Raw genomic sequence first — 26,627 nt, forward strand, 5'->3', positions numbered from 1 at the left:
TTGGAATCCAGTTTGTTACCCTAAGCGACTATCGGTTATCATCTCTTCCCACTACATGTCCTGCCCATGCCCATTTCTTCTTCTTCTTGTTAATCTTAAACTGCCTAAACAAAGAACGAGCAGCGTTACATAATCGCGTCATGAGACTAATCCAGAAAGCTCCGGCGATGATCGTTCTTCCATTCATTTTCTTTTCACTTTTGCATTCCTTCGTAACTAACTTTGAATAGTTATTATTTCATGCATGCAGGAAACAACTATAGTGATTTCTCACGTGATCATAAAAACGCTTTTTCGGATATTTTCGCGGTTTGTGTTCAGTAAGCTATAATTGCATTCATGCTGGTGGTGGTGGTGGTGATAGAAACGTTTGCTGCCAGCATTACTGCTCAGTTCTCATTGCTCCGGCGTCTTTGTATAATGTTGCACGTTTCATGCATTCGCCCCCTCCGGGGTGGCGCAGTGTTTACGACGCTCTGTTAATTATACTGAAAGAGAGGGGTTCCCGATATAAGGAAAATAGTGCAGCAATCCGGGGTTTCCCTCAGGCTCAATGTGAAGTTAAGATTTTAGCCTACGCGAACAATATCGCCCTCTTTTGTTCTGACAAAAAGAGTGTATTTGAGGCCTTACACTCGACTGAACAGTTCTGCGATGTATCAGGCGCGGCTCTTAGTTTAGATAAATCCAAAGGCTTTTGGTTGGGCCGTTGGGGCACTAGACTAAGCCAGTTTGGAGACATACGTTGGCACTGTAGTCCTCTTCAGTACCTAGGGGTTCCGCTGCGCCAAGTTCGCAACAGCTCAGCCTACGGGGATTCACAAATCGTAACTATGAGGCAACAAACACAGGCTTGGATAGGTAGGGAATTCTCATTGTTTGCTACGGTACAGGTTTGTAACATAATTTTGTTTGCAAGGCTTGCGTATGTCCTTCATGTCCTGCATTGTGCGAGGAGGAAGGTACAAGTTATACATAATATATTTGCAACATTTGTGGGGCGCTCTCAATGGGAGCCCATGTGGCGTGACAACTTGTTCCTTCCCTTAGAGTTTGGCGGAGTAGGCCTTGTTCACTTGTTTGCGCATCAGCTTGTTTCCCGTTTTTTGTTTTTCAAATCGGCGAACCACCCGTTTCTTGTAGCTGTGCTCATTAGGCTTCTTAGTCCTCATTTTCCTTACTTATTCGCGCCGACTAGGCAGGCTCGTGAGGGACCTTTATGGGGATTCCTTAAGGAGGTTGCTGACACATTCAATTTTCTCACTGTGCGTTTCTTTGTAGATTACCTGTATAGCCGCTCGAGGAAGCAGATGACCCAGCTCTCACTGAGTCTTTGTTTCCTATACCGTTCTACCGGCAGCCTTATCGGGGGTTTTTGGACTCCACTGTTCTAAAGCGTGTTAGGCAAATGTGCATTCAGGCAGCTGCAAAAACGTTCTTTTTCAATTTACACGCAGCGACGTTGCCTGTCAAGACATTTCTTCATGGTAAGGAGATGTTTGTGCCCTGGTCGGTGAATTGTTGTCTCTGTAATGTGCCTGAGACAACTGATCTTTGGTATATTCTGTGCCGTGATGCTATGTTCTTTTGGCACATCCTACAGAGAACTCTTAAAAAGGACATTGAAATAACACAATATACAATTAGAATTTTGCCTTCTGACAAAAACTCTGTCGTGCCTTAAGATCTATGTGTTGATGGGACTGTTCAGACTTTGAAAAACCGTATTGATGGACAGGCATGCAGGAGCCACCAAGATTGTTCAAATCCGTGTTTCGGGAGTAGTGTGCATTGATGAGGAGTGTGTATGCTGCACGCGAAGAACCTCCAAACTGGATGCCGTATCTGGAAGCATGTCTCTGCCTCGCAGAATTTTGATGTTTTGATGATGGTGCATTGTCCGGCTAGGGATATGGCAGGCTCGTATTAAGCAGCTCGGTAACTTTAGACATGGACAAGTTTGTGTGTGGAGTTTTTCCTTTTTTTATGAAAGGTTTCCCATGCAATAAAGAAAATGGTTACGACGCTCGACTACTTTGCCCAAGGAATCCGGGCCTCGGCGGTCGCTTTTCGATCGAGGCAGAAAGCAATGCACCCGTTTGCTGTGTGATGTCAGTGTACGGTAAAACCCCCGGTGGTCGAAATTTCCGGAGTTCTCTACTAAAGCGTCTCTCATAGCCTGAGTCGCTTTGGGACGTTACACGCCCACAAACCAAACCAATTATGCATTCGTAGTGTCATGTTTTTGCAATTCGCTTCGCTTTGTGCATTTTAATTGCATAATTCTTCAATCTAGCTAATGCTTATGTTGCCAGGGCAAGTGCACTCTCCAGCTGTTACTGTCAGTTTATTAAATCGAAGGCTTTGCTAGCCCCATTACGTAACAATCCGGACGATGGTACCACAAAAAGGCTTCAGGTGTCCGCAGAAACAATTGTGACAGATACCGTGCCTTTCCCTTCCTCTGAACGATTACTAAGGCGAAAGCCTCTCTAGGCGCATGGTGAAAATCTCGCGTCGGCGAGGTTTGTCTGTGCGATGTGCCAGCAACATTCCGCTAGTGATAGATACTGCGCCCTTCCTGTCCCGCAAACCATTTACAGAACTTCAGTGAACTTTGATGCGCTTAACGGAACGCCGGTTATGTTCTACAAGAGGCGCGCGATGTACTGAGTGCAGCAGCAGGGCCCACATTGTTCGCACTTCTCCAGTGCAAAATCTGCAGTGCTCTCGGAACTTTTGTGTTGCATAAGTTCACAAATATTTTTATTTTCCTGCTCACGTTTGCAGGAGGTCCAACTTTCTATCTGGTTTCGGGACCGCCCCTTTATAATCTTTGCCTAGGAAAAATAGCAGAGGCTTCGCTCAGCTATGCCAGAATATGCGTAGCGAAAGGTGCATTTCCCTAGCTGAACTTGTTGTTGTCATGCATGTTTCGCAATGAGAGATATTGGGTATACACACCTTTTAATTCATTTCGCTCGACAGAGACGAAGACTGCCCGATGATCTTTGTACTAGCAGGCAGCGCTCTCAATTTTGTCTATACAGTATTTCGATTTGGTAGCCTCCAAACTCAAAGCCTCATGCATTATTACTTACTGGTGTGAAAGGCTGATCCTGGACCTGATGGGGCTTGGACATGTAGGTCACCGCCGCTCGCGGCGAGGGCTAGTCTGCCACTGAATTATCTGTTCTGGGCCGTCATTGCACCCGCCACCACTTCGGTGGTTGGTGGTCGACGGATGTTGTTGCGGCGCGCGTCTTTCTCTCGCTCTTCGTTTTTTTCGATCTTGTCTATTTTCTCTTCTGTCCGCACGAGGCAACGGATGTGGCTCAGCTACAGAGCAAATAGCAGGCCCGTGCATTTTCTTTTCTTTCTTCCTGCAGCCAAAAGAACAACTACTTACCGGTGTCAAGTACGAGGGCGAACTCCCTAGGGTACTGGTACTCCCCTGATGGGGCTGGGACAGGAGGGTCACCGCCGCTTGCGGCGGGGGCTAGCCTTCCACAAAATTTTTATCTGCTGTAGGCCGTCATTGCACCCGCCACCGTTTCGTTGGTGGACGGCGGCATTTGTTGCGGCGAGCGTCTTTTTCTCCCTCTCCCTTTTATTTTTTTTTTCTTCTCTATTTTCTCTTCTGTCTGCACGAGGCAGCGGAGGTGGCTCAGCTACAGAGCCAGTAGCAGGCCCGTGCATGTACTTTTCCTTCTTCCTACACCCACAACAACAACAAAAACAACCGTTTCGTGCCCCAGTCTCTCTCGCCACATTACACGCATGTCCACAACGGATTGTTCACAAAGCCTGCTTCAAATGTCCGGGTCGCAGATGACTTTCAGAAGCTCCAATGTAATGATCAGCCCCACGACGTGCCTTTAGATCCTTTTGTTAGCTCCCGTTCACTGAACCCATTTGCCCCATCTCGGCGGTTATGCTCCATCTATTACGCTCGGCAGTTTGGCGTCACAGTCGTTTACACACGTCCCACACAGTCAAACTGTTTGTTCGTGAAGTCCGCTTCAAACGCGTGCGCGGCACTGGAACTTTTCTTTTTTTAGTCGATATTTATTGCCTCAGGGCATCAGTAGGATATTAGATGGATGAATGAATGATTAAATGAATGGAAAAAGGTTGGCTGAATTTATGGAGTCCAGAAGTGAGTGATGATGAGGTCCCTGCGTCCAAGTGACGTAGGCAGGATTGGTTGCTGAAAAGCCAGCTATGCTCAGGTGCCGAATCCGTGTTGGTTTGAGTGCTGGGCAGTCCCACATCAAGTGGTGGATGTCGGCCCTCGACATCTTCGTTTTTACAGATCGGGCATCCTGGGCGAGGATATAAGTGTTGGAAGTGTGACCACGTCCTAGTGACAGCTGGTGTAAGGGAAACACCGACCCGGATCCTCCTAAGCGCAACCTCCTCTGCACGGGTGAGACCGCAGGAAAGAGATATCGCACAAGGAGGGATAAGTGTACGTGTGCGGCGCCGGAGGTGCTCCTTTTTTGACAAAAGGAGGGGACGTCGTTCACTTCGAGGAGCCGTGGGATTGATGCGTCTTGGTTCACGAGGCGGGTTCCTAAATCAGCTTCCTCTACTTCGGGTGTCTACATCTCTTCCTTCCGGTCTTCCAGTAGGGCCAGGGCACGCCGAAGTTTCCGCTCCGCGTTCTGGCATCTGCGCTTGGCAATGCACTTTTCTCTCTGCTCAGGTGTCTCCGCATCTCTGATGGCCTTGCGCCGCTCGTTCTACTTTTCCTCGACCCTGACTCCCTTGATGGGGCTGGGACAGGTAGGTCACCGCCGTTTGCGGAGGGGGCTAGCCTGCCACCGAATTTTATCTATTGTAGGCCGTCATTGCACCCGCCACCGCTTCGGTGGTGGACGACGGCTGGTGTTGCGGCGCGCGTCTTTCTCTCCCTCTTTATTTTCTTTTTTTTCTATTTTCGCTTCTGTTTGCACCCCGTCGTGGTGGGCAGTGGTAAGACGCCCGACTACTGTGCCGGAGGACCCGGGCTTCAACCCGACCTCGGTGGCTGCGTTTCGATGGAGGCGAACGAAGAGGCGTCCGTGTGATGCGCGATGTCAGCGCACTTAAAGATCCCCAGGTGGTCGAAATAACCCCGTAGCCCTCCACTACGGCTCCTCTTTCTCTCTTTCCACTTTCACTCCCATCTTCCTTCCTTCCCTTACGGCGCGGTTGAGGTGTCCACAGAAAACAAATGAGACATCTACCGCGCCTTTTCCCTTCCTATAAATCAATCAATCTCTTCTGTTTGCACGAGGCAGCGGAGGTGGCTCAGCTACAGAGCCAGTAGCAGGCCCGCGAATTTCATTTTCCTTCTTCCTACAGCCACAACATAAACAACTTTCCTCTACGGCAAAACTGATTTATTTATAGGAAGGGAAAAGCGCGGTAACTGTCTCACTTGTTTTCTGTGGACACCGCAACCGCGCCGTAAGGGACGGCAAACGGCCAGAGCCCCGCCGGGGTGGCGCAGTGGTAAGACGCCCGACTACTGTGCCGGAGTTCCCAGGTTCGAACCCGACCTCGGCGGCTGCGTTTAGATGGAGGCGAAACGAAGTGGCGTCCGTGTGCTGTGCGATGTCAGCGCACGTTAAAGATCCCCAGGAGATCGAAATTACTCCGTAGCCCTTCACTACGGCTCCCCTTTCTCTCTTTCCACTTTCACTCCCACCTTGTACTGCACACTGAACTTAATCTGATAGTTTATTATGTAAATACACGCTATACTGCTGCTGTCAGGCCAAAATGAACCTCGAGTTGCTAGAATCATTCGGCCAGAACTACCCAGAGGAATTTGATGGAGCACTGGACGGCATCAGTTTGGCAGTCACATGTGCCTTCAACAAACGAGGGACTCTCTTGGCTGTTGGGTGCAATGATGGCCGCCTCGTCATCTGGGACTTCCTGACCCGCGGCATTGCAAAAATCATCAGCGCTCATGTGCATCCAGTCTGCTCATTATGCTTCAGTCGAAGTGGCCACAAACTCCTGAGTGCATCAACAGACAACAGTGTATGCATCTGGGACGTCTTGACTGGTGAATGTGATCACAAATACAGGTTCCCATCTCCAATAATAAATGTGCAGTTTCATCCGAGAAATGACAAGGCATTCCTTGTATGCCCGATTAAGCATGCAGCTGTGCTGGTCAACGTAGACGGGGCTCATTCTACTATCCCTCTTGATGATGAGTCTGATTTGAACATTGTTGCTTCGTTTGATCGAAGAGGAGGCCACATCTACACAGGGAATGCAAAAGGAAAGATACTTGTTGTTTCAGTTCCGGACCTCGCTATGAAGGCATCATTTAGAGTCACCACAGGAACATCAAACACCACAGCAATCAAGTCAATTGAATTTGCTAGGCGGGGCGACTGTTTCTTGGTGAACACGGCTGACCGGATAATACGAGTCTACAGTGCGAGTGAAGTGATGTCCTTTGGTCGGGATGGCGAACCTGACCCATTGCAAAAATTACAAGACTTGGTGAACAAGACCATGTGGAAGAAGTGCTGCTTCTCGGGAGATGGGGAATACATTTGTGCTGGTTCTGCGAACCAGCATGCGCTCTACATCTGGGAGAAGAGCATCGGGAACCTGGTTAAGATCCTGCACGGTACAAAGGGGGAACTGCTACTCAATGTTGTGTGGCATCCTGTGCGTCCTATTATAGCGTCCATATCTAGCGGAGTCGTGTCTATCTATGCACAGCCGCAAGTGGAAAACTGGAGTGCGTTTGCACCTGACTTCAAGGAATTGGACGAGAATGTGGAATACGAAGAACGTGAGAGTGAGTTTGACCTAGAAGATGAAGATGCGAGCCCCCCACAGCATACGGAGAAGGAAGAAGAAGATGCGGAAGTTGATGTTGAAACTGTTGAGCCCATAGTTGCATTTTGCAGCAGTGATGAAGAAGGGGAAGACCCGCGTGCACTGCTGTATCTTCCCATATCTCCAGAAATAGATGAATCTGAAGAAGGCTGCCCCTTCATGGATCACTGCCTTGTCGTGGCGGAGGGGCTTGCGAAACTCGATGAAGTCGTGAGCTCTGCTGTGTAGGGCCATCCAAGATAGGCAGGTCACGGCAGAGAGTTCTGACAAAATGTGATTCACTGGAGAAGGTAATGGCAACCCACTTCAGTATTTCCTGCCAAGAAAACCCTACGGCCATTCACAATACCATTAATGATATGGCGCCGGAAGATGAGCCCCCCAGGTTGGAAGGCGTCCCATATGTTACTGGGGATGAACAAAGGGCGATTCCTAGTAGCTCCAGGACGAATGAAGCGGCTGGGCTAAAGCCAAAAGGACGCTCAGTTGTGGATGTGTCGGGAAGCGACCGGCAAGTCCGATGTTGCAAGGAGATGTATCACATAGCAACATGGAATGTAAGATCTATGACGCAAGGTAAACTGGATATCGTCAAGCGAGAAATGGACAGATTGAACATTGATATCTTGGGTATCAGCGAGCTCAAGTGGATCGGAATGGGAGAATTTAACTCCGGCGACCATTATGTCTTTTATTGTGGGCACGAATCCAAGAGAAGGAATGGGGTCGCTCTCATAGTAAACAGAACAATGGGCAAAGCATTGCTAGGGTACAACCCCAAAAACGACCGAATGATTTCACTTCGGATCCAAGGTCACCCTTTCAACATAACAGTTATCCAAGTCTATGCACCGACCACTACTGCTGAAGAAGCTGACGTTGAGAAATTTTATGCGGACCTACAATGCCTTTTAGACCGCACTCCATCATCAGACGTCGTTTTTCTCATAGGAGACTGGAATGCTAAGGTAGGGAGTGAAGAAATATCCGGAATTACAGGCAAGTTCGGTCTTGGTGAGACAAATGAAGCTGGGCAGAGGCTAGTAGAGTTTTGTCAAGAAAACAACCTGACCATAGCGAATACTCATTTTCAACAGCACAAGAGGCGCCTGTACACATGGACTTCGCCGGACGGTCTGTACAGGAATCAGATCGATTATATTATTTGCCGACAGAGATGGAGAAGCGCTATACAAGCAGTAAAAACAAGGCCTGGGGCCGATTGTGGCACCGATCATCAGCTTCTTGTTGCCAAGATTAAGCTTCGATTGAGAAAAACGCAGAAAACTAGAAGGCCTTTCAGGTATAATCTGGATCAAGTTCCATTAGAATATGCTGTGGAAGTGAGGAATCGATTTCAAGAATTAGATCTAGAAGACAAAGAGCCCGAAGAGATGTGGACTGATGTTCGTGATATAATACAAGAAGTTGCTACTAAGGTAGTTCCAAAGCAAAAGAAATGCAAGAAAGCAAAATGGTTATCTGAAGAGGCTTTGCAAATAGCTGAGGAAAGGAGGATGGCAAAAGTTATGGGGGAAAGAGAAAGATACAAGGTTCTCAATGCGGATTTTCAGAAAATAGCAAGGAGAGATAAGAATGCCTTCTTGAACATACAGTGCCAAGCAGTTGAGGACAACAGCCAATTAAGGAACACAAGAGCTCTGTATAAGACAATCAAAGATATCAAAGGAAGCTTCTGTGCTAAGATGGGCGTAATCAGGGACAAACGAGGCAAGGACCTCACTGAAGCCGCAGAGATAAAGAAGAGGTGGCAGGAATACACAGAAGAACTGTACAAGAAGGACCCGAATGTGCAAACTCAACATAAGACGGTTGTGGTCACTGATCTCGAGCCGGGCATCCTGAAGAGTGAAGTTGAATGGGCCTTAGCCAGCCTTGCTAAGAACAAAGCTAGCGGAATTGATACAATTCCAGCTGAGTTGCTTCAAAACCTCAACCATGACGCTGTTAACATTCTGCATGCATTATGTCAGAAGATTTGGACAACCCTGCAGTGGCCACAGGATTGGAGGAGGTCAGTTTACATCCCCATTCCAAAGAAAGGCAGTGCCAAAGATTGTTCCAACTACCGCACCATCGCGCCTATTTCGCATGCTAGCAAGGTGATGTTGAATATCCTCCAAGGTAGGCTGCAGCAGTATGTGGATCGGGAGCTTCCGGACGTGCAAGCTGGGTTTCGCAAGGGCAGAGGAAATAGAGACCAAGTTGCCAACCTTCGCTGGATCATGGAAAAAGCAAGAGAGTTCCAGAAACCCATCTACTTCTGCTTTATTGACTATGCGAAAGCGTTTGACTGCGTAGATCACAGCAGATTGTGGCAAGCTCTCCAAGAGATGGGAGTTCCAATTCACCTCATCTGTCTCCTCAGGAACCTGTATGAAGGGCAAGAGGCCACAGTCAGAACTGGGCATGGTCTTACTGATTGGTTTCCGATTGAGAAAGGAGTGAGGCAATGCTGCATACTGTCGCCCTGCCTGTTTAACCTATATGCAGAGTGCATCATGAGGAAGGCTGGTCTGGACGAGTCTTCAGCTGGAGTGAAGATTGCTGGAAAACGTATCAACAACCTTAGATATGCGGATGATACCACTTTAATGGCAGAAAGTGAAGCGGAACTCAAGAGACTTCTGATGCGCGTACAAGAAGAGAGTGAGAAGTTTGGGCTTAAATTGAACATTAAAAAGACAAAGATCATGGCGTCTTGCCCTGTCAAGTCCTGGACCATCAAGGGACAAGAAGTGGAACCTGTGACAGATTTTCTCTTCTTGGGCTCCAAGATTACCTCGGAAGGAGACTGCAGCCATGAAATTAGGAGACGCCTGCTTCTGGGAAAGAGAGCAATGGTTAGCCTTGACCGCCTAGTAAAGAGCAGAGACATGAGTCTGCCAACCAAGATCCGTATAACTCGTGCTATGGTCTTTCCAGTTGTGATGTATGGATGCGAGAGTTGGACTGGGAAAAAGGCTGACCGCCGAAGAATTGACGCGTTTGAATTGTGGTGCTGGCAAAGACCCTTGAGAGTTCCTTGGACTGCCAGAAGATCAAATCAGTCAATATTGTCGACCATAAACCCTGACTGCTCATTGCAGGGTCAAATTCTAAAGTTAAAGCTCAGCTACTTTGGTCATCTGATGAGAAGAGAGGAGTCGCTGGAGAAAGATTTGATGTTGGGAAAGGTTGAGGGTCGCCGGAGAAGGGGTAGGCAGCGAACGCGATGGTTAGATGGCATCCTCGAGGCACTGCAGATGAAATTATGTGATGTTAGGAAGATAGTGAGAGACCGGAAAGCGTGGCGTGACATGGTCAATATGGTCACGAAGAGTCGGACACGACTGAACGACTGAACTGAACTGAACTGAAGAAGGCTGGGGGCAGCCACCAGAGCCGTCCACTGAGGAGCACGGGACAGAACGACCTAGTTCTCAAGGAGATGTGACAAGAGGAGGCCACATCTACCCAGGGAATGCAAAAGGAAAGATACTTGTTTCAGTTCCGGACCTCGCTATGAAGGCATCATTTAGAGTCACCACAGGAACATCAAACACCACAGCAATCAAGTCAATTGAATTTGCTAGGCGGGGCGACTGTTTCTTGGTGAACACGGCTGACCGGATAATACGAGTCTACAGTGCGAGTGAAGTGATGTGCTTTGGTCGGGATGGCGAACCTGACCCATTGCAAAAATTACAAGATTTGGTGAACAAGACCATGTGGAAGAAGTGCTGCTTCTCGGGAGACGGGGAATACATTTGTGCTGGTTCTGCGAGACAGCATGCGCTCTACATCTGGGAGAAGAGCATCGGGAACCTGGTTAAGATCCTGCACGGTACAAAGGGGGAACTGCTACTCGATGTTGTGTGGCATCCTGTGCGTCCTATTATAGCGTCCATATCTAGCGGAGTCATGTCTATCTGGGCACAGCCGCAAGTGGAAAACTGGAGTGCGTTTGCACCTGACTTCAAGGAATTGGACGAGAATGTGGAATACGAAGAACGTGAGAGTGAATTTGACCTAGAAGATCAGGTGTCCAAAGAGCAAGTGTGACAGATACTGCGCCTTTCCCTTCCTGTGAACCAACCTTAAATGGCCAGTCCAAAACCTCGGGCTGTACCATATAACGTGGGCATGCCAGAGGATATGCGTGGTACCCGTTATAAGAAACCCGAGTGCGGAGCGATGGGAGAGAGTGCTCTCCACCGATCGCCGAGTCGACCAAGAAGGTCTGATTCGGCGAGCACAACTGGCAGCAGCATCTAGCGGAGCCCTGGACTAAGGGCAATCTACCTTTGTATTAGAAGATGGACGAAGCCATCTGAAAAGCGCAGAAGACAAGCCAATCTAGAGCTAAATAAAGTTTTTCACTCACTCATTCACTCGGGGTCCGATGACTCGAGTTTGTCCCATATTTTACGCCGTGCAGCGTCCGCCCCAATCTCCTTGTTTTTCATGATAGTGGTTACGCCGCCGTATCGTCCCCCCCCCCCCTTTTTGTACGGCGCCGCGAATCCTCCCCCTTGTGCGCACAAGAGTCTTTGATGACATATGCGGCGTGAGCAACCTTCCCCTCCCCAACCTTCCCCTAACTCCAACTTCCCCCTCCCCCTGGTCACCAAGAGTGATGCCACAAAGATGGCCAATATAAGACGTGACCAGTATCCCCTCCCCAAAAAATAAACCATAGTCACCACCACCACCACCCCCGCGCATGCTCAGTAGACCGCGGAGCTCACTGTCGGAGGCGAGAGACATCTGCTTCGCGGTCGACGCGCCGTACCGGCAGCTGTGCAGCTCTGACGTAAGTCGGCTCTTCGCACTTGCGCAGCAGACCTCGAAACACTTCGGTCTTAGGGGATATACGGCTCTGGGGTTGTCGCAGCGTACCAGCTGCGCGGCTCTGACGTCACGTGGCTCTTCACGCATGAGCGCAACTGGCGAAGCGAGAGCCACAGCGAAACGGCGAGTCTGCAATAATGTAGTTGTCGCAAAAAAACGACATTAAAAGCAAGCAAGGAGGTTCGCGTCTTTAATAAGCGTTTCGGGAATGGCGCCTTATTATGGGGGACCTCTTGCATTACTTCACGGTTTCCAATTTGATTAATATTTGCAGGACCTATCCCTTGACAAAGTTTTAGAAAGGTTGGAGGCCTTAAAGCTCTTCCTTGAAGAGCAGCATGGTCGCTTAGCACGTGATGTCATTGAGCAAGCTGTTATAATACCAGATCAACCCGGAATTATTGCAGTTAGGCGCCACATGACGAAGAAATGAATGAAAGAATTAGCAAACAAGCCAAAGATGAGAAACTATCTTAGCAGGGCGCAAATAACAGGGCGATGTACGGCATTGACAAATATTTTGCCAAGCCCTGCATCAGATCAAAGGTAATTTTAGAAGTCGCAAACCTATTCGAACCTCTTGGAGCAAGACGCGTTCTTTATTCTACTGCAGATGAGCTCAAAGTATCGATTCCGAATCAGACATTTTACATACTTCTGCGATGAGCGGTCTGATATCGCACCTTGAGAGAGCCCTATTTCACGAAGTCTAACCGAGCCTTCATGATGTGCATGGCTTTACCTTGAGTGTGACCTTGCCAAACCAAGCAGCAACAGCTCACCCGTAGTTAAGCGCAAATTGAGGGGTGCATCGAGGGTCCAAGAGCGGCTGAACAAAGGGAGGTCGGGAGGCGGCCGCAGACCTGGTGTCTTGAATAGGTGTGTCTACAGACCCTGACAAAAGACCCCTTTGTCACGCCTCTCGGCAAGGGTGATTATCGGATTAGCCGGACAGCAGGATTGTGTCGCTTGTGTGGCACCTACAATAGCGCAACCCCGGCGCGATGCGACTGTCATCTTGCTGCGCGCCATGTTTGCCAGCATAGGAGCAAAGTACAAGCCTTAATGACTACTAGAAACAGGGAGTGTTGGTTTGATTCAGGACTTCGTTTTCTAAAGTATTGGGAAGTGCTGCAGAGGATTAACGCGATTGTTCTCAATCAGATCGCTGCCATTTCGTGTATCTCTCATTTGTCGCTCCTCCTGATAATGTATTTGCACGATATTTGTCTTGCGAAAGAAACCCTTCACTATTCTTCGGACCCTTGAATATAAACCAAAACTTGCGCTTTCAAATGTCCAGTGCACAGAGTTGGATATTCCGGCGCACTGCCATGTGTGAACTTCTGCCATTTTCAGCGCCAAGGAAACTAAGAAACTACAGACGAAACTAAGGAATGCTGGCGCTGAGTAGACAAAGCGAAACGAGCAATTTAATCATAAAATATATAATATAACAGAAAGGTAAGTCTCAGAAATGGCAGACTTTGACTACGTTGGCTAGCGTGTCATTTGATTTTACTACATCCAATTGAGACCTGCATCGCATGCCAATTAACCTTTCACTCAGTAATGCTACTGAAGAAAGAAATTACAGAAAGCACTTCTGGTATCAGCCCAGCCTCGCATCGCTTGCTAAATGCTAAAAAATTCTGTATTGATACGAATGCTCAGACTCTAAGAATAAGCGTGATTTCGAAAACCGAACTGGCAAAATAATACATCCAAATACTAATATCTCGGCCTGGAATACGTTGTTTTATGGCTTCGAAACTGCAAAAAAGGGACGTGTTTACAACCAGCCTCTAATGTCAAATTCCGGGTTATATTTATACACTTAGTAAAAAAAGAAAAAAAAAGTAACACAGCGAGACTGTTTTTTTCCACTCTGCCGAACCAGCTGCTGGGACGAAAAGTCTCAGCAGAATCGAAGAAATAAAGGTCACAGAAGATGCCGGCTTTGACGTACGAGCGCGAACGTGGCGGGACATTTCTTGCGGCTCCCCAAGCTAGCTGCCTAACGCAAGCACTACGTTGCTAGTTTGAAGCATAGGTATATGGGACTGGGAATTAATCTAGTAGCCGGTTTCGCACCCCCTTCGCTGGAGCAGAGTCTGTCTGATTCTTCCTCGCCGAATGAATACTTTTACTCAAGATTTAACTCATAAATTCAGTCATCTCATATAAAGGGCAGTTTTAGTTCGTGCCGGTTAAAGTGAGATACTATTTTTTTCCTTTATTATGAATCTCAGAAGCGGCAAGTGAGGCAGAATATAGCATAGAATGGCCACCTGTATGTACTTGAGTTGTAGTGAACTATAATTTGAGTCAAAACGATGTCTGAGATCAATAATGCTCTCTTATTTAAAGGTTACTAAGCAGTTTGCCGGCTCTCCATTTTGCCGCCCATAGTGGTGCTATATTCGTACGATATATGTTTATTTTTAAAGAGAACCTTTAGAAAAGACTCAGTGGCGAAGAAAGAGAAAGTAGATGGACGTGTCGTGTGATGGTGCTTAGGAAATATACCAAACACCTTTTGAAGCAAATCATGTTGCTAAATTTGCGACGGGGAAGCGGCCAGCACTTCCTAATCCCTGTCACTTTTCAACAGGATTAAAAACAACAACAACAACAACAAAGTCAGCGTATGCTGCCAGCCGCTCACCGCAAATCAATCGGTGTAGCCAGCTGCGATTTCCCATTTAATAGCACGCCGGTGACAAGTTCATTGCGTGAGAAACATTCTGTTCCGTTTACCAAAGCATCCATTCAGCGCACAAGGATAGAGTCGACATAAGTTCGTTTCGTGCAGCGCCAGAGTAACGGCTAGGCAGTCACAACAGCATGCATGCGAGCAGCCTCTGACACACAAAAAAGTACACCAGGTATGCTTTTCATATTGTTGTGCTTCGGAAGAAATTGTGCGATTGGGTACAGTATTGCACGGTCAGTTATGCTATGATGTGATCAGTATACTATCATATTGATAGGATCAGCTTACTATTTTATCTGTTACGTATAAGGTATTTACTAAGGTAATCGCTAATAGAATCGAGACAAACTTAGAATTCAATAAAGCAAAATATCAAGCAGGTTTTCGGAAAGAGTACACCATTATCGATCATATCTATGCCATCAACAAGGTGATAGAAAAATGCCTGGAATATATTCAGCCCTTGTACATAGCATTCATTGATGACTAAAAAGCATTTGACTCGTCACTAACGACGATGGTCGTGCAGACATTGCGAAATCAGAGTGTAGACGAGCCGTACGTGAAAGTACTGGGAGACATATATGGTGGCTGCACAGCAACGATAGTTCTGCATAAAGAAAGTAACAAATTTCCATAAAGAAAGGTGTTAGGCAAGGAGACACAATCTCCCCAGTACTATTCACAGCTTGCTTAGAGGAAGTATTCAGAGACTTGGAATGGGAGCAGTTAGGGATAAGGGTAGATGGAGAATACCTCAGTAATCTGCGATTTGTTGATGGCATTGCCTTGCTAAATAACTCGGGGGATGAGCTGAAAATAATAATGGATGGATGACCTTGACAGGAAAAGCAGAAAGATAGGCTTGAAAATTATTATGCAGAAGACTAAGGCAACGTTAAAACCCTCGGGAAGGAACAGAAAATTACGTTAGGTAGCGAAGCACTGGAAGTAGTAGGCAAAAATGTTTACTTAGGACAGATAATGACCGCAGATCCGCACCATGAAAAGGAAATAACAAGAAGAATAAGATTGGTATGGAGTGCATTTGGCAAGTACTCGCGGATTACGACTAGCAGTTTACCGGTATCGTATACAACAGTTGCTTCTTACCTGTACTCACCTATGGGGCTGAAATATAAAGGCTAACGAAAAGGGTTCTGCACAAGTTGAGGATAATGAAGGATAAAGATAATGCAGGCGCCATGCTCTTCGCACTTATTACTCCAGCGACAGTATCTTTCCTGTTTCGCCTCATTTAAAGTGTTGGCATCCAGGATCCAAAACTCGCGCCAATTGAATTCCAGCTTCTGCTAGTCCTTCCTTTCAGTGTTTTGTTTTTAGTTTAAGCAATAGCTTATACGGTTCGTTCGGTAGAAACGCCGTCGGCGTACTCGGCACCGCGGGTCGGCGGGGCTAGGTAGGGTGGCTGCTCCTGGCCCTACGGTGCTGGGAACGGAACGGTAGGCCCCCGCCGTTTTCGGCGGAGGCTCGCCTGCCGGCGGCTGTTGTACCTGTTGTAGACCGTCATTGTCCCAGCCACCGCTTCGATGGTGGATGACACCTGTTGTAGCGCATGTCTTTCTCCCTCCCTCTCCCTTTCCATCCTATTCTTTCTCCTCTGTTCGCACGAGGCAGCGGAGGTGGCTCAGTTATGAAACCAGTAGCAGGCCCGGGCAATTTGTTTGCCTTCTTCCTATAGTCGGAACAACAACAACCTCGGGTGGGCAAAAATCAAGGACTCTGTAAAAAAAAAGCGTATCATATGGTAAGTTAAATTTGTAGGTAGGCGATGACGAGTTAGTGAAATTACTGTAAAAATTGAATAATTGATGAATGAAACAAAAAAAATTGATGAACAGATGATAATGTGTCAGAATGCTCAGAAAGAAAAAACAATGCTTGCTGAATTTAAGTAATCGTGCATAAAAATGAAAAATGAAACTTAAGAATTCAATAAAATGAACAATAAAATACAACATGAAAAAGTAAAAAAAAACCTTGTTTTGTGAGTTTGAAACGCTATCGCATCATACATTTCACAACGGAGTTTAAGCCATCCTCAAATTGTTTTCAGAAAAAAGATAAAAAGTTTGGATTTCAATCTGAGCATAAATATCAAGAGTAACAATTACATAGGTGCACGATAGCCTACGAGCATTACTTTAACTTCTAAATATATCAGCAACTTTCCCCCTTTTCTGGTTCGAGATATAAGCTCTGAAATGAAGATATGGTACTGCTTAGAACGTTCCCCTAATTTATACTACCATCATTTCAAAATTACAAAGCAAACTTATTTGCAATAATTGATATATATCTGTAATACAAATCAATGATACACATAGACAACTCCAATAAAGCAGCAAAGACACAATTACCGGGAATAGTTTTTCTCAAGCATTGAAGAGATAGGTAAACAAGCACAGCTACCTCCAAAGCTACGTCCTCTATTGATCTTAAGGTAGCTTCTCTAGTTCATCTACTACATTGCGGTAAAAAAACAAGCCGGACAGCTGTGTCTTTGCGAGGTCTTTAGCGTTGTTTTAGGGCAAATATAATAAGCTCAATAGCGACGTTTTGCGTAGAATTGATTCATCTACGCGTGTCAGTGTTTTCTTCATGATTCATGGCGACAAACGCAGCGCGAAAAGACCGCTGTGTGTGTCTTTTTTCTCAGTCAGTCCTAGTCTTCCTTGGACTAGCTTTTCCCCTTTATCTTTACGTATTTTAGAGGCATGTAATGCCCTTTCCGTACTTATCTATTCTAGTTCTGTGTTAATAAAACAGGCAGTTACTATTCAATGCTTGGTTCCGCAACTATATTGCTGTTTGCGCCGCCTGAGTTGCGCAAGAACCGATGTGGAGGGCTCCCATGCAGACCTGGAGGATATTCTGTCCTAAAAGCTCATCCTGTATGTAGCTCACGACATGCTAAGCCTTATTGTCGCCGAGGGAGCTTTTTTATTAGACAGACATTATGAGTGCCTCAAGCGTAAGGCTTCAAGCGGCGAGCCGTGGCTGATGGCAGGTTATAGGGGAGAGAACTAAAATCGTCGTGGCCGCTTCTAGAGAGAATGACGAGGCTGTATTTAGAAATTCAAGTGACTCAGGGAAAATGAATAAAATAAACTATTGTGAATTGAAAGAGAGTACAAATCCAATCATAATAGTTTGGTGTGGGAAAGATAATGCAGTTTAAATGAAATAGGACTAGAAGTGGAAGAGAGTGGTGAGGTAAATAATAAGGGAGAGGAGAGAGCCTACGTCGCTAAGGGTGTGATTCCATAGAAGTAATTGTTCCCACCGACAACTCCACATTCGCGTACACGCACATTGGTGCGGGCACGCAAAAGCTGCTACACGCGCAGATGTCTGCTCTAGCCACCTTCTTTCTCGTAAAGAAAGTAAATAACTTCAACTTCAACATAATTTGTGGCTCTGTACCCTCAAATATGCTCATTATCATAGAGACGTAACGTGCCGCATATGTCAAATACAACCGGCATGGATATCCAGTACAGAGTACAGAGACGCTTGCGTGGCCTACGCGTAGCGTGTCTGAATAGGTATCCAAGGGTCTCGGTGAGTTCGATTTCCATTTATACCCGCCCCGCCACCCCCCCCCTCCTCCCCCATCTTAAATAAGAAACCCGAGCTGGCAAATCCTGTCGACACGGTCATGCCATATGTCATTTATCGCTTTGTGGCGCTACTCATTTCACCGGCCCATTAGACAGTGTCCGGCATTTCACCTGCCAACACAATTCACCTGTGCGGCTTGATGTTTCTCCCAGAGCATGATTCCGATATGTCTGACAACGCCAACACGGAATTAGTGGAGAACGAAGCCTCCAAAGCTATTGCGTTGCTAAATGCTACTGCATTTCCTCCGAGCGTATTAGGTTCATTTCCTTTAAATGTTCTTAATTTATTTTCTTGAGTACATATCTGCGCCGTGAATCTGCACATCGTGAACACCTCTGGAATCGATGTCACTGGGACATCAAGACAGAGGTTGCATCGCGGATGTAAAGGCGGGCGCTGCTCCCAATCTCACAGTGCCGCTGTCGGCCCTGCCAACCGTCTGTACCAGCCCCTATGCTACGCCGTCGACGCCAACAATGGTTCGTTGCCCATAAAAGTTGGCGTTATATGCCGTTCCAATGTCAACCGCGAACAAATGACACAAGCAACCCAGAAACATCGATGTCTCCTTCCTTGAAGTGGTTGCCCATTGAGTTGCACTAAGGCAAAAAGATGCTTTCGAAAATGTTTGCGTTCAATTGTTATGTTCTCCAGCGTTAGAGTATTTTTCCTGGAGGAAGGCGCAAGCAGGAGATTGGTTTCGATATGTCGAGCAAATGCGGCGGTTGGGTGCTGGACTTTGGGAAAAGTGACAATGCAGTATGCGGTTTTTTACGACAAAATAAGCTGGAGTGGATTGTGATTTTTGTCTTGCCCGACATTCATAAAAAAAGGATGTTAAGATGGACAGTTCCATTCTAACAAAGATATTCGTTGTGATGTTTATAAATAATATTTTACTGCGGTAATGTGTGCCTATTCTGCTCTCTACATGAACAAGCTTGTGGTGATTACTTACTGCGCAATCACATCTCCAATCATGTGCATCCTTCAGGCAAATTTGAAACAATACAATTTGAACACTGCGTCCTAGAATTGCTAGAAATAAATCTTAAAGCGACTATTGAAGGAGACCGGCGTGGGCCCTCACTGGTTTTATTCTTTCCTTTCTCCTCTCGACTACTGTGCCCAAGGAAGGGGGATCGAATCCCGGCCTCAGCAGCTGCGTTTTGATGGGGGCGAAACGAAGTGGCGTCCGTGTTCTGTGCGATGTCAGTGCACGTTAAAGGACCCCAGGTGGTGGAAATTTTCGAAGTCCTCTACTACGGCGTCAATCATAGCCTGAATCTCTTTGGGACGTTAAACCCCACAAACCAACCATCTTTCCTTTCTCCAGTTCGTAGGTATAATTTTTTGTCACGCCGTCGCTCCGTTTGGGAGCAACTTGACGCAATGCGTGGCGTCCAATACGAAGGCCGGGGGTGCATTTATTGTAAAGAGTGGGCCGTGCGGCCATTTTTGCCCCAGGTGATCTATCGGCAGTTGGCTTACTCCTCTGGGATGCAAATGTCGGCAGCCATTAGATAGACTTTGAACGAGTTTAGGGCGGCTAACTGCCTGCCAATTCACGCGATCAGGAAAAAAACTGCACGCAATTCAAATTATCGCAACTGGAATGCGGTCAGCTAGAACAACTAATTTCAGCGAGAAGCGCTCAACGCTCTGTGTTGCTCTTAACGCGATTACGTTCAGTAAGCGACCAAGAGCCTCAAGGTGATGATTCTCAACTGTTATGTTTCGCTGTAGTATATTTTATGTGCTGATCTTCACTGCCTCAAGAAAGAATAGCAGCTTTACGTAATCCAGTCATGAGCTTAATCCAGAAAGTTCTGGCGGTTGTCTTTCTTTATTTCCATTTTACTTTTTCCTTCCTTTGTAACTAACTATAAGTAATTATCATTTTATGCATGTAGGAAACTATATAAGTGATTCCTCAAGAAATCATAAAAGTGTATTTTCAGATATATTCCAGGTTTGTGTTCAGTGAACAATATTTGGATTCATGTTGAGTTCTACCGCCGTCATCTTTATGTTATGTTTTATGTTGTTTCATACATTCGTAGCGTCATTTTGTTGTAACTTGATTAGCTTTGTATATTGCAAACGCATAATTCTTCAAGTTAGCTAGTGCACTCTCGGGCTGTTACTGTGAGTTTATTGTTTTTCATATGTTAGTGCGCAAACAATTGTGAGTCTCCTCACGGGCAGATTAACAGTAATGAGAGCCCGGTTCAATAAACATTAGAAGGGGGCCCAATAGCACCCCCCCTCGCCGACACACACACACACACACACACACACACACACACACACACACACACACACACACACACACACACACACACACACACACACACACACACACACACACACACACACACACACACACACACACACACACACACACACACACACACACACACACACACACACACACACACACACACACACACACACACACACACACACGCACGCACGCACGCACGCACGCACGCACGCACGCACGCACGCACGCACGCACGCACACACACACACACACACACACACACACACACACACACACACACACACACACACACACACACACACACACACACACACACACACACACACACACACACACACACACACACACACACACACACACACACACACACACACACACACACACACACACACACACACACACACACACACACACACACACACACACACACACACACACACACACACACACACACACACACACACACACACACACACACACACACACACACACACACACACACACGCTGATTCCACTCGGCCACCTACCTGGACACATTGATTTTCAACTGCTATTCATCTGGAATCAGTTGATGCCAGTTGAGTACCAGCTGGGACCAGCTGGAAGACACTAAGACCAGTTAGAACCAGTTAAAACCATTTTGATTTTTTGTGTCCACTGTTTCGGCGAGCACAATGTTTTTTACTTTGACTGGTGAAATATGAGGCTGGGTTTGGAATTAGGTAGGCGTACGATTCGACGAAAAGCTTTTAAACCGTTCGACATTGTAATACATCAGCTCTAATTTTAATCACAGACTATCACAAAGAGGATTTGACAAATTTTAGGACCAAACTTTAAAATCCGGAATTTTTTTCTAGCTCACGGGGGGCCTCTGATAATCGAGGCCCGGTTCATTTGAACCCTCTGAACCCTGGATAATCCGGCCCTGATTTTCCTGCTCCAGTTGCAGTAGGCCCAATTTCAGTATCGGGATTCGGGACTCCCCCTTTATCGTCTATGTCTAAAAAACTGAAATTACAAATGACCAGATTGGCATTTGAATGGGCTTTTCGGAAATGGCGCCTGAGTTGTGATGGTACCTCGTGCAGTGCTCCACGGATTCGAATTTGCATAATATTAGCAAGGCCTATTCCTTGCCAAAGTGGTAGAAACTTTGCAGACTCTAAAGCTCTTCCTTGAATAGTATCGTGGTTACCTAGCACATGATGCTAATCAGTAAGGGCTCATAAAATCAGAAGAACCCGGAATGGTTTACCGTAGGTGCAACATAGCAAAGAAAAAGAAGGTAAGGAAATAAGCCAGATGTTGAGGACTTTATTTGCAGGAAGCAAATAAGGGAGGGCGATGCTGGACTACATTCATAGATATTTTGCCAAGCCCTGAATAAGATCAAAGGCAATTCTGGAAGTCGCAAACCTAATTGAACGTCTTAAAAAAAAAAGCGTTTTTTATTTCTAGTCCAGAGTGAGCGCAAAAAAACTATTCCGAAATTGACATGCTTACATACTTCTACAATGAGCTGTCTGAAACTGTACCTTGCATAAAAATTTCCTAGGCTGAAGAGACAGCTTATCAAAACCTATTGGACATCGATGATGGGTCAGTCTAGGCTTTCGAACCTTGCCATATTATCTATCGAACGTGAGCTAGCGCTAGGTATCTATTTCGATCAAGCGATCGGTTGCTTTGAAGCCCGTAAGGCCATAAAATAAATATTTTGACATTGGTAATGTTACTTCGTATTTGGTTTATGCTTTTTGCGCCAATTTCCGCTTTTAAAATGCGTGGTATTTTATGTTATAAATTACACGAAGCAAGACAGCGTCAGTGCTCTACCAAGCTTTGTACATCGGCCGTTTCTTGATCGTTTATTTGATGCATCGAGAAGTATGCATATTTCGTATGTGTCAAACTTAAATATGAATTTTCATCAAGCTTCATGTTTTGCGGTGTGATCATTGAAAACTTCGATGATGCTGGCTCTTTTCGCAGCTCCAGTTATTTTCTACGTGCTTGATTTGTACTTCGGCGGTTATCCAGCTTAGGTTTCAATTCCCATTTTGTACGCATATTCCTGCGAGCGTGGTCGTGTATATTTGTTTTTGTCTCACAAATCGGTTATTGTTTGTCACTCCTGCTGATGCATGTGCTGTTTGGTGCGTTTTCAGCAGTTTAAATAGTCCTTATGCTAAGATGGCAGAACCAGCGAAAAGATCATGAACATGACGACACATCTACCACATTTTACATATTTCGCTGCTTCCGCTATTCCAGACGCATGCGAAATTGTCCCCATTGCCACCATAATCATGGCTGCATCTGCCACTTTAGCCGTGTTTAGTTATCTCTGCGTGTATCCATCAGAGTTTCTACATGCTCAAAGTTTGCATTTATTATGGTTTATACATGCCTCTTTAATTTAGTAGTCTCGACCGGGAAATTTTTCTGTCGAAAAGCCCTTGCTGGGCTCATTTCTTTGCAAAAGCATCTTTCTTACGAAACAAAAAATGTTAGACACTCTCAACTTTGTTTGATTGTTGGTTAGTACAGAAATGTAATTTATATTAGTTTTATTTTAATGTGATGTTTTGCTGCAACTTGAGTTGTTGGGTACGTGTGCCATACGGAGGCGTTGAAAAGAAAAACATGACTTTGCTTGCTCTAGGTTGTTGGTACACAAAACGAACTGCACCTATCGAAGCAAGCCACGAGATAAAAAGACGTGGGGATGTAAGTGACGATCGGGAGGAGGGTGAGGGAGGTAATGTGCCGTGGCACCGCATCGGGTGCTGCAGACCCCAGGGACACTACTGCTCCCTAATTTATTAACCTAAAGTTTCAAGAAACCAGAACTTATTCGTTGTTTCCAAGTTTATTGATGCAGATTTAGTGTGGAGGCATATTGAGGAAGATAAGATAAATTGCTGCTGCGTATGGGCGCCTGCCATTAGAGAGGCCGTGAAATGGTTGTCGTTCCTTTTGAGGGACCCAGAGAACTGTTGCTGGGCCTTTGAAGAAACTGCCACATCATCCCATCGTACCGCGTGCACTACTTTCAACGTGTCCCGTTGGGGCGCCAAAACGGCGTATCAAGCGTTTGTGTTACAACTCGGGCCAGTGACAATGACAGCGATTATTCGGACTCGAGAATTGTAGAGAACAGCATGACTACGTGAATTTATACGAAGCCATTCCCACAAAGACAGAACTGATTACATAATGGAAAGCTCATGAATACCGAACGACATGGCGGATGGTGATGACATTGTAAGGACTGTATGCGTAGCCGAAGTGATTCCACGCTACTGACCACTACATTTCATCCAGTTCATGACATAAGCAGTTGTATTCGAACGATCATCAAAGTCTCTAGAAAGAGGGTAGTGAAGGGAAGCCATGGTGATGCACGGGACAGAACTATAGCACTGAGGTGGAGACCTTGCCGCCTAGGTAAATTAGACGATTAGACAACGATCAGAAAAGCACTGACCGACGAAGCTTTTCTTTTCGTGCCATATGTCGTCAGCAGCTGATGACCTAGGTTCATGAATGCACTGAACTACATGGACTGTGCACTCCCATGTGGACCGACGTTTTCTTGCGTCAGTAGGATCATAAGTTGTGGTCGCTGCGCCACCTTCAGTTCATGTGTCTGCGGGTCCGGTCGAAAGCGAGAAATCAGACCGACTCTTGAGTTGCAACGTAGTCGCAGCCAGGCGGACCGGACAAGGAACACAGTCGACGACCAATGAGACACAGGGGGCACTGACGATTTAGGACGAGGATGATGCGGTACACCCTGAAATCCAACTTAAACACTTCACGTGACTACATTCCTAATAAGTTTCTCCCTGTACGCTGTGCCATTATTGCTCGAACATGCGCTTCGTAGGCTTTGCTGATTGTTAAAGACAAAAGGTGCGCGCAGATAATGCTGACAGATTTAGAATTCTGTTGGAAAAAAAAAACATGGTGGGGTTGTGCATAAAATTCGCTGGTTCAGAGTGAGAACGTCAATGTGTCGCCAGACAGTACCGAGCGCGGATGAATGAATAGTTTGCATGAGGTGCATGACGCCCTGTTACCACAACACATAACTGGTTTTGCAAGTGCACTGGTAGAGTGTAGCAGGTCACGGCCATGACCTAGTGTTGTGGCTGGCTCGGCGGCAGTCGCAATCTGCGACTGGTTGCGAGTGCCAACAGGCCTAGATAGCTCGGCGTGTAATGGCATGTATAGAGACTCAAAGCTGCGAGTGTTTGCCGTATTGTAAAATACCAGACAACGGATAGAGCAGCCAAAACAGAATGTCACTGAAGCTGGAGTGTTAGCGTCTTTCTATGCACGTCGTATGTTACGAGACACAGTTGCGAACAAAGGAAAGCCGGCCAAAATGACTTCTGGTTTTAATTCTATTATATTCTCAGCGTGCAATGAAATTAAGTTCTCCTATATTTATTTGACTGACGTATAGGTCCTGTGAAAGTTTGGAGCCCAGGAATGCTTGCGTGTAAGATGACCACACTAAAACGTACCTTCGAATCGGAAGTACGGGGTTGCACAGTCAGTCACATGATGGGGGCTAGAACAAACCCACTGGGGAGTTTAAACCCTACACGTGGACTTTGGGCGCCTTAGGGAATGGAGTTTGGGCACCCCGTTCAGCTGTTGATGGCTTCCGAGGCTTTGAAAACTTGAAAGCAGGCTAGTATGTGAGCCCGGTGGCAAGCGACAGCTGTAGTCAAGCTCGCACATCACTGAAACGAAGAAACAGCTATAACAAAAAAATCTTCGGGGCAGCTTTTCATTCGCTATAACACGATACATTTAATAACATTGCCATAGGACGCTATATTATAGATATCTTTGCGCTAATGTGCTTTATTACGCGTTGTTGGCGTTAGAGATTTAGGTATAAATTTTGTACCCACTATTTATTTGCGGCTGAAGTTTTGGCCTATTTTAAGGAATTTACTATCATGCTTGCGTTCGAAAATGCGTGAATATCCCTTATATGAGCACTCTTATGCACTGTAACGACTATCTAGACAACGCTGTACACTGCATTCACAGCGAAACCTTGAACGCCCCCGAAGCAACCACCGAGAAAATCGTAGGAGAGAAACGCCAAATGAATGAAACGTATTCGAGCCCAATAATGTGTTTGTGCACTAGAGCTCTAAAAGTATTTGTGGGGAGAACTGGATGCGACTATTGTTGCAGTCCACTCCTTCCTCTCTGATCCATTTCTTCTCTCCAGATTCAAAACATGAACTCAGAGTCTCAGTGTATACCAGGGCGTGTTAAACATTGCCGGGTGCTAGAAAGCATATCAGGAGCGCTGAATAAGGCTGTTTTTTTTCGTCTTCCTTCTTTTACTCCCTCCTTCATATTCTGCCTAAAAACGCGGATCGGGAGTCAGCAGAGAAGTAATCTTGTTGCTAGTCGGAACCAGTTTCCTCACAAAGGTCTTCATAGCTCTATTTGAGGATCAAGCTCAAGTTGATAGTGTCCTCGGGCAACAGGTAAACATCAACGGGTTTAGGCATTACATGATGCACTGACTACGCGAGCACATTTATCCTGCATAAGTTAAATGGAACAGCTAACGTTCGTAGCTTTAAGATACATTTAGCCAATCGCAGCCCTGTTACTCCTCTGTGGTAGAAGGAGACCATGAGGACTTCTGCATGCGTGGTTTGGGCAGCTTCATAGGCATACTGGTAAACAGACTTTATACCACGGGTAAGAGTGTGCAGAGCTTCACATAATTAGTGGTCTTTTGTTTCCTTCAGCAACTCTGATCCTATGCAACCAATGAATCGGAGAAGCGATGATGCGGCCGGGGATTTCGGCGGCCGCATTTATGGCACTGGCATTGATAGCTTACGTCACATTCTTGCTCTACGACGCTGGGAACTATACAGAGCCAGCGCCACTGGGGATCTCATATTACGCCGGAAGCCACACAGCGCAAAATGACACTGGCAGCGGCGGCATACTCAAGGCGGCCACTACAGGTATGTATGTGCTAGGTATTCCGGCATTCTTCATTTCTTTCGTTCAGAAAGAACGTTGATGAAACGGCAAAATAAACCGTCTTGAGCTGAGAGCAGAAGTACACCGCATGAACTAAAGAAAGACGTTGATGCCAAACTGAAGCCCACATGCGGTATCTCACCATGGCATTTAATGTACGCGCTTGGAAATAAAATGAACATTTGGGTATGGTCATTCACACAGATATATTTCGATCAATTAGCT

General features: G+C 46.2%; 1 protein-coding gene and 1 pseudogene across 1 annotated transcript in view; both read left to right on the forward strand.

Annotated features, from left to right (window-relative positions):
- The window catches only part of LOC146199835 (alpha-(1,3)-fucosyltransferase C-like), a 39,061-nt gene that overhangs the window by 9,392 nt on the left and 3,042 nt on the right, over positions 1–26,627 (forward strand). The window contains exon 2 of the mRNA XM_084592814.1: positions 26,159–26,383. Within this exon, the coding sequence (XP_084448940.1) occupies positions 26,197–26,383 (187 nt within the window). The 5' untranslated portion in view covers positions 26,159–26,196. The remainder of the gene's footprint in view (positions 1–26,158; positions 26,384–26,627) is intronic.
- Positions 5,677–10,920, forward strand: LOC146199836 (retinoblastoma-binding protein 5 homolog pseudogene; annotated as a pseudogene).

Source organism: Amblyomma maculatum, chromosome 2 (assembly GCF_055883805.1).
Source record: "Amblyomma maculatum isolate TAMU_Amacu chromosome 2, ASM5588380v1, whole genome shotgun sequence".
NCBI lineage: Eukaryota > Metazoa > Arthropoda > Arachnida > Ixodida > Ixodidae > Amblyomma > Amblyomma maculatum.